The sequence below is a fragment of the Arachis duranensis genome, chromosome 6 (genome assembly GCF_000817695.3).
Source record: "Arachis duranensis cultivar V14167 chromosome 6, aradu.V14167.gnm2.J7QH, whole genome shotgun sequence".
NCBI classification, from domain to species: domain Eukaryota; kingdom Viridiplantae; phylum Streptophyta; class Magnoliopsida; order Fabales; family Fabaceae; genus Arachis; species Arachis duranensis.
Genome location: NC_029777.3, coordinates 97726900 through 97737515, shown reverse-complemented (window position 1 = coordinate 97737515; position 10616 = coordinate 97726900). Strand labels below are relative to the sequence as shown.

The 10616-nt window shown below is 32.6% G+C and overlaps 2 protein-coding genes across 2 annotated transcripts; both read left to right on the top strand.

Moving 5' to 3' along the window:
* Nucleotides 1–478: 478 nt before the first annotated feature.
* LOC107494875 (succinate dehydrogenase [ubiquinone] iron-sulfur subunit 2, mitochondrial) lies at nt 479–3497 on the top strand. The gene is made up of 2 exons (XM_016115913.3): nt 479–1433; nt 2873–3497. Exons 1-2 carry the CDS (start codon nt 772–774, stop codon nt 3042–3044), a joined length of 834 nt encoding a protein of 277 aa, XP_015971399.1. The 5' UTR covers nt 479–771; the 3' UTR covers nt 3045–3497.
* A 1330-nt stretch (nt 3498–4827) lies between these two features.
* On the top strand, nt 4828–8873 carry LOC107494883 (cystinosin homolog). Its single transcript, XM_016115922.3, has 8 exons — nt 4828–5020; nt 5102–5234; nt 5707–5796; nt 5908–6032; nt 7038–7080; nt 7343–7460; nt 7546–7595; nt 8480–8873. Exons 1-8 carry the CDS (start codon nt 4902–4904, stop codon nt 8633–8635), a joined length of 834 nt encoding a protein of 277 aa, XP_015971408.1. The 5' UTR covers nt 4828–4901; the 3' UTR covers nt 8636–8873.
* The last annotated feature ends 1743 nt before the right edge of the window (nt 8874–10616 follow it).

The following is a 10616-nucleotide window of genomic DNA, read 5'->3' as shown; positions in this document are numbered from 1 at the left end:
GTGGGGTTAATAAAAGAAAGATGTGATGAAGTTAATTGTGATGACAGTATGTTTAGTTTATTATTTTTATTTTTTACTGATAATCAAATGTTTTAATATAAACTATTTTAATATTATAATTAAATTTTTTACAACAATATCATTAATTTAAAAAAAAATCAAACACGTATTATCAAATTATACCTATTTTTTTATGTTCATATAGAATGGTTGAAAAAATTTAGTCGATTACAATTTTAAAACAACTTAAAATTTCATAAAATTTTCTAAAATATGTATAATAAAAAAAATATGAGGCAATAATTTGATAATTAAAATATTTTAAAGATTAAAGTATAGGCTTAAAATTTTATTGAAAATTGTTTTCATATATTACTCTAGTTAATTCTTTTTTGCTTTTTTGAAAAAGAAAAAGCGGTGCATATGGTGACCACGCGACACAGCTATTCACGACCAGAAAATACACAAGGAGTGCAGCTTTCACCAGTCACCACGTCGCAACACCCTCTACAAACGCTCAACGTTAAGCCACGTCATCACCAAAATCCTTCTCGCCGCCCTTGCTCCCAAACATCATTCTCCACGGCACGAAAAATAATACCCGATTATCAAGCAATATAAATACACAAGAACCCAGACTATCAAAATCTGAGGCTCCTCTCACAAATATCCATTTTCATCTAAGGGAAAAAGAAGTCTTACGTGGCATTTTCATTTCCCATTTCCCTTTCTCCTTGGTCCCTATTGTTCTGTTCTAGTCCTTTCTCAACTATGGCAACCGGGCTGTTGAGGAGGTCTCTGTCTAGGGTTCCATCGTCCCCGGCTTCTAAGCTGGCCCTAATCCGGGCCCACGCGTCGGAGCCTGAATCCCAGCAGGTCGATGCCAAGGCCCGCGGCACCTCCACGATGAAGACGTTCCAAATCTACCGTTGGAACCCGGACAGCCCGTCGAAGCCGGAGCTGAAGAACTACGAGATCAACCTCAAGGAGTGTGGGCCCATGGTCCTAGACGCCCTCATCAAGATCAAGAACGAGATCGACCCGTCGCTCACGTTCCGCAGGTCGTGCCGGGAGGGGATCTGTGGTTCTTGCGCGATGAACATCGACGGTTGCAACGGCCTTGCGTGCCTGACGAAGATCCCTTCGTCTAACGCATCGACGATCACACCGCTGCCGCATATGTTCGTGATAAAGGATTTGGTGGTAGATATGACTAATTTCTATAACCAGTACAAAAGCATCGAACCGTGGCTGAAGAGGAAGAACCCACCGTCGGTGCCAGGGAAGGAGATCCTTCAGAGCAAGAAGGACCGCTCCAAGCTTGATGGGATGTATGAGTGTATCCTGTGTGCCTGCTGTAGCACATCCTGCCCTAGTTACTGGTGGAACCCTGAATCTTATTTGGGCCCTGCCGCCTTGCTCCACGCTAATAGGTAACACCTTTTTTTTTTTTTATAATTCAAGTATGCTTTCTTGCATGTTATGTGTTAGTTGTTATGCCTGTATGGTGATTGTTGTTGGTTTTATTTTTATCTGGATTATGGTTTAGAAGTTTGTTCTGAAATATAGGAACTGCTAGTTTCTGTCTCCCATTCTCAGTCTCTTACTCTCAGTCTCCCTTTCAAATGCATTAGAAATGTGGTACTCTTAATTTGTTTATCAGTTTAGAAATTAGAAAGTCTCTACTGTTGATATTAACTGTATTATTTTCTCTTTGGTTATATTATTTGATGATTGAGTAATTAGTATCAAACATCTCTCTATAGTTCCGGCAATATTGGGTAACACTTTGAGCTCTTTTTTTGGCTGTTGTATTTCTTTTAAATTACATCTATATATTACACTGCATGGAAATGAAAACCCCTTTTTTATGGATATTTTCCTGATTTCCTCTATGCTAATAGTGAAAAATTGGATCTTGCTTTCATGTTGCTTCATCTGTTTCCCATCTTTTGTAATGTGTGCTATTTGCTCTATTTTGTGATCTTGTTTGATTCACCCTTTTTGTCTTCCCTGCATAGTGTGCTTAATTACAATCTTTGTTCGATTAGACAATCTTTTGAGGTATTGTTCTTCTAACATTTATCTAGAACAAGAACATACTTCATAATTGAGAAAGAAATGATGGTTCTGTGGCCTGTAAAATAATCAGTAGTTTCTTATTCAATGGTTGCTTCCCGATATATGGTTCTGTTGTGCATGCTTTAAATTCTATGGGGTTCGTTATTGAGCATGTATGTCCGAGAGTTTGTTAGTTCTTGATGAAAATGATTGATGTGAAAGAGTTAGACGTTTCTGTTACTGAATATGATATTGTAGTTGTAGGTAGTTAATACCTACCTTCTCTTTGTTTTCCCTATATTTGTATTGTTTCCTTTCAAATATTTATGTGATCTTAGTTTGGTAGTTTAGCATACTGTTGTTTCTGTTTTAGTTACTCATGTTATGGTTGTGCAGATCACTGAGTGCAGTAGATATGTCTTTCATTACTTACTTTTTCTGCTTTATCATGAGTTTTTATATGATAATTGTGCAATAGGGCATGCACAAACTTATTGTCGTGCTCTATGAATTATTAGCTCCCTGCTTTTCTTCTTGTTTGTATCACATGTATGGGTAGGTCATACGGTAGTTCTAGCTAACAAACAATGTCATAGATGAACAAAGATTTAAAAATAAATCATTCTTTATTAGGAATGGATAAATTTAAATCGCTTTTTTTACTTACTGAATCAATAGTGTTAGAAGGTGTTTATTTTCTTCTTTCCCATTTAATTTGTTGTGCTATATCTTCTGTATTCTGTTAGCTTTTTTTACTAGTCACTTGGTTTGTTGTTTAAACCTAAAACATTGTCTCTAATGAAATTTGCAGGTGGATAAGTGACAGTCGCGACGAGTACACTAAGGAGAGATTGGAGGCCATTAATGATGAATTCAAGCTCTATCGCTGCCACACCATATTGAATTGTGCTCGCGCTTGCCCAAAGGGTTTGAACCCTGGAAAGCAAATCCAACATATCAAATCACTTCAGCCCAAAGCTTGAAATTCTAATTTTAGAGGCATGATGACGTTTGCATTTCATCATTTATGCTGGGATTTTGTTTTTCCTTCATATGCGGGGGTAAAATAGCCAATAAAAAGCTGAGCCCGCTTTTGTAAAACGTTCTTTTATTTAGAGTGGTCAGTGTTCATTGCTTTTGGAATAAATATTAATGGCCAATTGGATACCAAACTGATTGTAGCCTTTTATTTACACATGCTGCAGTGATTTTGTTTTGCCAAGATCATATTTTATTGTAGTAGGCACGGCTTCACCAATTTGTCTAAAGTTGACACACTTTCTTTTGAAGTTTTTTCATGTGAATATCCTCATTTGAAATTATCTGTTTTCTTCTCCATCTCCCCCTCAACTGAATACTCCATTGTGTTGAAGTCTAGCCACTTAGGTCTACAGATCTTGGAAATTGGAATACAAGACTATTTGTTCTGGCATTAATTTTAGGTCTCTGTTATTTGTGCTACTTATGTTTTAATTTTTATTGTTCATCAGTGTGTTATATCATTGATTAAGTGCTCTTTCATGTGGCTGCTATAAGTGAAATTGTGCTATCAATGTTGTTGCTGATTGTTTATCAGTTTGCTTGCTAAATTGTTGATACAATTGCTTATCATATTTTTTTACCGGATTCGGTTAGCTTTTTGACTGATTAAATTGAGCTTTGGTTTCCTTGGTGGTTTTTGCTTGTTATGGAAAATGTTGAAGATCATTTCAATTCAAGGCTATTATAAAATTAAAGTATTTTTTAATATTTGTAAACAATTTTTAATTTGAAAAGTATAAATAAAAAGTATGATATTAATTTTAATAATATTCTAAGTGTTGTCAAATTTAGATACCCAGTATAACTAATACAATGATAGACAAAATAGACTCTACATATAATCATAAATTCATAATCCTTAGGGACAAGTGAAAGAAAAAAAATGAGGTTATTTTTATGTGGAAAAAAAAACCCCAAATAATGTCTTGTTTATAAATAATGATCATACACTACAACCTATCTTCATGGATTCATGGCAAAAAATATTGATTATAGACTTGTCGGCGATGTAACTAAAACAAACTGTGACTATTAAATTATGATCAAGCTAAAAATGAAAAAGGTAATCATTAATTTATGGTCACAATTTTCTTTAGTTATAGTTTTTAAACCTGAACAACCTGGCAAAAGGATTGTAGTGATAAGGTTATTTTGAAGATTTTTATTTTTTTAATCTTGTATATATAGTTATTGTAATTGGCCTTTGATTTTATATGTTTAAATCAAATGTAAAAAACATTTAAATTATCAATATAAAATTATTTGTATTAATAATTTTATTAAATATTTAATTAAACTAATTCAATCTTGACTAACTATATTCATTGGTCTAGCCATAACTATATTCATTGGTCTATTTGTATTTAATAATTTTATTAATTATTAAGAAACTTTTTCAGCATGAACCTGCCCTCAATAGCGTCTAACTACAACATGAGATTTTGAGTATGGGTATGGTCGAGCCATCCACCGATGAGACACAGTTACGTGATGAATCATTGCAACGAGAAGAAAGCAATTCAATATCGTTGTTGAAATGTGTGCATTTTTTTTTCTGTTTTTATTTATCTGAAAATAAATGCAAAGTTTTAATATTACTGATTTTTCCTAATATCAATTTAATATTTATTATTATTTTATTTAAAAATTTTAATTTAACAAAATTAAAAATTACTAAGTTCTAAGTTTATGAAGGGTCCACGGTCCCACTTATAAATAGAGTTTTAGAAGAAACTTTTGCATAGCAACTGAGAAACCGAAGGAACAGAAGAGAATCAAGAAGAAGAGAGTGAGAAACTATGGCTTCATGGAACTCATTTCCACTGCAAGTCACATACGAAGCCCTGGGTTGGTTCGCTTTCTTTTCTTGGTCCATAAGCTTCTACCCTCAAGTCATCTTGAATTTTCGCAGGAAGAGGTTCCTCCTTTGACCTTTCCGCTTTTTTATTTTATTTTTTATTTCTATTTATTCTTATATTCATTTTGTGTTGAATTTCAGTGTTGTGGGGCTGAACTTCGATTTCGTGCTGTTGAATCTGACAAAGCACAGTTCCTATCTCATATACAACGCTTCTCTGTACTTCAGCTCTGCTATTCAGAACCAATACTACAAGAAATACGGTTATGGCGAGGTTCGATTTTCCTCTTTTATTCACTAATCAAAGTAACCTCAATTTGTTTTCACTTTTCTTTGAAATGCACCAAAACTCGTTTAACTGATGTATATTCTAGTCCCCATGCATATCAAAAATGATATCTGCACAGGAAAGTATTATTTGTGTATAAATATATATATTGGTTAACTTATTTTGACTGTGAATTTCGGATTTCAATATATAGCTAACAAACATCAATCGTATTATTGCTTTAGTGCGGACTCATATTTGTTATCTATAGGGAGTGTTTTAACTTGTTAAAATTTTCGAAAACAAAATGGCTTAAGCATATGGAATCAAAGTGAGCATTAACCTAAACTCGTTTCTTTTGTGCCATGCCATACTGTTAAGGATCTGGTTCTCATTTTCATGAAATCTTTGATGTGGGGGATCTTAAATCAGCAATCTTATTCTTACGACTTTGATTCTTTTTATTAATCTATTTCAGATGATACCTGTGGCTGCCAATGATGTTGCTTTCTCAATCCATGCTGTTGTACTAACAGCAATCACCCTATTCCAGATTGCAATCTATGATGTAAGATGAACATCTCCTCCATTTGAGATTATTTTTGATTCTCCATTCTATTGCTTGAATTTTTTATTTTTCTGAACTTGGTACTTTTGTTTTTTTTCCCCCTCATTGTAGCGCGGGGAACAGAAAGTCTCCAAAATTTCTATTGGAATTGTCTCTGTTGCTTGGCTTACTGCTGCAGTCTGTTTCTTTATTGCTTTGCCTACTCATTCCTGGCTCTGGCTTCTCTCCATCTTCAAGTATGATTGTGCTTTTATTTGCATCCCTTTCCTGCTTTCTAACCTTCAATTTAACTCCATAGAATATATGATTTGATGTGATCTTAGCGTTATACTGGATTTAGTGCATTGAGATTTGATATTGTTGAATTTAATTTTGTTTTATTATAAATTTGAGGAATCTGATGTGGTAGGTATTGGTATATATCTCAGTGCATTCTGAGACCATCATACTTCCACCTTTAACTGGAACTTTGGTTGCACATCAGGAGAAAGATTATTTCTTATTTTGAATAATGGTGGCTACTCACATGAATATGTTTTCATGTGAAGATGATAGTTAAGATATTAACAAGTATTATGTTAAGCAGTTTAGTCAAACATGTCAAACCATGTAGCCGTTCTTAGTTATCATCTTAACATGAAGACATCCTCATAAGTAGTTACTTTGAATAATTTAGGCAACAATGCAAATAAATTCTCTTCATCTATATAGTTAGTCAGCACTAATAAGTAATGAAGAGTGTTAAGAAATCGATGCTTTGAATGGGAGTATTTTGGTTCTAATTTGAGAGTCCTACAAAATTTTTAATCTTACATGATAAGCCTCCCAAAGAATCTTGATTTAACGTTGTGTCAGACAGGTTCATGAATAATTCTTTTGAGATGGTTCATATTTTGGTTATATGTAATATATTATAGGCTTATCCACAAAGCATTTTCTATGGTAGGGGTCTAGGAGACATGATTTGAAGTACAACTCTTATTGTGTTCCTTTTTGTGTCCCAGTACCCAGTTCCTTCCATTAGACTTGTTGGTTATTTATTGTATTATCTTAGTGCAACAGCTTAGAGTTGTGTTCCTTTTTCCTGCTACTGTGTATGTTGGTATCTTAGTCAGATGATATCAGCTTTCATAAGTCTGTGGAGTTACATTTGTTCTCCTCTTTCAGCTTCACCATGCTTTGACATATAAATGGTGATTTAATTTCATTCTAAATTTTTTCTTAAATTGATTATATTGCAGTGGAATTCAAGTATTTATGACAGTTATAAAATATATTCCCCAGGTAAGGATTCTTTCAAATTTATTTCTGCTTCGAATTTATATGATTGTCGAAATCCCATTTTCATCTATTTTCTTCGTTTTTAAACTAAAACCTGTTAGCAGAGACTTTTTTTTATACATAATTTGTTATCAGAAACTAATTTGTTGGTTATGCTCCAAAGGCAGATGAATATTTTCATTATTTATTTATTTTTTGAAATCCCTATAATCATTGTCTCAAGACTAGATTTATTTCGCTTGAATAACTTGTGTTGTGAATTTAGGCAATCTTTAACTTCCTAAGAAAAAGCACTGATGGCTTTAGCATCGGTAACATTCTACTTGATTTTTCGGGAGGGGTCGGAAACTACTTACAAATGGTTGTGCAATCTGTAGATCAAGGTCTGTCATCTCTGCTATTGCTATAACTAGCCATTTGATTCTGTATTTTCGCATTTAACAAATTTTAAACATGTCAAATTTCCAGATTCATGGGTTAACTTTTATGGGAACATAGGCAAAGTGCTGCTATCTCTGGTATGGAAAACTCTGTTTGAGGAGCATTTCACTTTCACTCAACTCTCTTGAGTTTTACTTATTTGTTATGTCTATTTCTTCTCCTTCAATTTTTCATGCAGTGGTGGTTCTAGTTCTCATTCTGATTGCGATATCGAATAATCTTTAGATTCATATTTCATAATTCTATTCTAAGTCGGTTAAGGAAAAAATTGATGGTATAACAGCAACAGATCTTATCACTCAAACAGAATAGTAGATTATATGTTTCTATTCCAAACCGTCACAACATGGCTAGAGAGTGATGCAACTAAAACATTGAAAAAAGTATTCAATGTATTGGATACACCACCATTTTCTATTATTAAAAAAAATTGGAAAACCTTCTGAAGTTGGGAAGGAGAATTTTTCTTTTTGAAAAGATTAATTTCAAAAGTCTCTTTATGTTAGAGAAGGGTGGACGCTTAATTCTGCTGCAACCCTAAACTATCTATTTTAATTTTTAAAACCATTGCTCTAGGTTCATTATGCAAATTTATTTATAACTTAGAGGATACAATTATAAGAATTTAATTTTGATGCACGGTGTAGTAAAGTAGTTTTATATGTGCATTCAATTATGTAATGCTACATCAACAAAAATATTTACTTTTTAAATTGACCGTGTGAATGGTAATACAAAAAAAAATGAATGTGATTAGATGAGTAAATGACTCTATAAAATGTTTTACACTGTTAGTGTATCAAAATTAAATTCAAATTATAATCCAAAAAGATGAAAATAAAAATAAAAAGATAAAAATATCAGTAAACATAAGTCATTCTTACATTGGTCAGTCAATAATTAAAGCTTTTATATTACTGTTTTAAAGTTCTTGTCTTTTTGATGGACTACACCACTGCAGGTATCAGTATTGTTTGATATTCTTTTCATCATACAACATTATGTGTTGTATCCAAATGCTAAAAAAGGCTCCAAGTGGGTAGACTCTTCCGAACAAGATGAACAAGTGAGAGAGCACCTTGTCACTCCTGATCAAACAGCACAAGAGAATGTGTAAGACACATTATCTGTTTCATAGTGTGTATATTAGTCCCTTCCCATTTTCATATCAGTAGCAAAACAACCAAAGGATATGTTTTATAGTGCCATACTCCCGGGGAGCCGTTTAGATTTCTGAAGCACCAATGGTATTATTTGTTGTATAATTTAAGCTTCACATTCTTTATGGTAATTCACTAATTTGTATCCTGAATACATATATAATCAAGTGCTTGGCTTTTATTTTGTCACAAGAAGCATTGTAACACACAAGCTATATCTATCTTATAGGAGCTTAGCCTGAAGTGCAAATTAGCGGCCTGAGTGTAGGTCTATTATTCATAAACATACCCGTAAAACACCAATTTTTTTTTCCCTGAAAAATACACTAGATTTGCTATTATAATTTGCATCCACAACAGACTTTTCCTTTAAAGGTTAACTCTAGCTTGAATAACAACCCGTTTGAATCATGACCCTATTTTAAGCAAAACTGAAGAGGTACACTGTACACATGACCCTAAATGTAACGATAGAATTCGTAAGTTTATCGAACCAAAAAAAGAAAAAAAATTGGTAGGTTCACACTCCTTAAAATAATATTCGAACCACGAGTTATAGCTTTAAATCATAACTGTAAAATAAATCCAATACACTAATGTTTAAATCACGTATAATAGAAACCAGGATATATGTATTTGGTAACTCAAACAAAACTGGCCATTTAGCTTTAACCTAAACAGCACGTACATATAACAATAAAAAATATATAGAGAATAGCTTTTTTCAAAAATAAAATTGTACATATAATATTCGATCATTATAATAATATTTACTATTTTGTCTTATAGAATCATGTAAAGCTAATTGAGTGCAATGAACCACTTTATTCTTGAACGTGGTTGTCATAGATGCCACAATTCATGTTGTGAGTGCGTGATTCTCAAGACGCTCTGATTTGAAGGATTCAACTCGATAGTAGTCTTCTTGGCTTCTTCAGTAATGTATTGAAGAGAAATCTTGGAACAGTTTGGATGATTTTCTATTCTAAGAGTATGAATTTTGAACAAGACAAAATGTTTTTACGCTGAGTAGTTATTTTTGTTGAGTTTACCATCAATAGAAAATAATGTTTTCTTGCAGTTAGAATAAGAGAGAAAGAGAGAGATTTCCATGATAACAAAGAGTAAGCAAGAAAAATGGCTCCAAATACCATGAAAGGACCCAGAGTGAAGTGCTAATAGAGTAAGCAAGAACAGAGAGTATAGGGTTTGTTACTTGGGAAAGAATTAAGGATTAATTTATTACGATTTTTATATCCATATACTTAATATACGCATCAACAGTATTGGATAATAAGTAGGTAGTTACTCTTTTTAACTGCATAACTAACCTAGCTAACAAACTAATCCCTTAACATTACTAAAGTTGAATTCTTAAAAACTCATAAACTTAATATTATCTTAGAAATTGGAATAAAAAAGATCTATGTTATTTATTGTCTTTTTTTTTTTGTTAGTGGGTACCCAACTCAAGTGGAACCCACAACTTTAAAACAAAAATTTCCGGTGTTTTAATTATTTAATTTCTATCAATATATTTAATTTGTTGTTTGGAGTATTTTTAGAGTTGCCTATTTAACTGTATAGGTTGTAAAAAATTATTTTTTGTGTTTTTGCGGTTAGACAGGTTCTTATTTGAATCTCAATTTTTTCAACAAAGTGGTATCTAAAATTTTGGTTGTTTATTTCTGTGTTGATTAAATGGAAGAAAATATTATAAGCTAAATATGGTCAAATTGAATTCCAAAAATTATTCAATTTGAAAAACCCTCATGAAAGATATACTATACAGCAAGAACTTGTATGATCTTGTGGAGGAGGATAAATCCAAAGGTACTAAATCTAATGCTGAATGGAAAAAGAATTAGAAGATATTTGCTTTGATTAGGCAATGACTCGATCTTAGTGTGTATTCATATGTTGACATCGAAACTAATG

Bases quoted from the DNA above. Each gene is read 5' to 3' on its own strand.
- LOC107494883 (XM_016115922.3), top strand. From the start codon at position 4,902: ATGGCTTCATGGAACTCATTTCCACTGCAAGTCACATACGAAGCCCTG. The intron at 5,235-5,706 runs GTTCGATTTTCC...AATCTATTTCAG, and splicing joins AGAAATACGGTTATGGCGAG to ATGATACCTGTGGCTGCCAA. The intron at 6,033-7,037 runs GTATGATTGTGC...ATTATATTGCAG, and splicing joins TGGCTTCTCTCCATCTTCAA to TGGAATTCAAGTATTTATGA.
- LOC107494875 (XM_016115913.3), top strand. From the start codon at position 772: ATGGCAACCGGGCTGTTGAGGAGGTCTCTGTCTAGGGTTCCATCGTCC. The intron at 1,434-2,872 runs GTAACACCTTTT...TGAAATTTGCAG, and splicing joins GCCTTGCTCCACGCTAATAG to GTGGATAAGTGACAGTCGCG.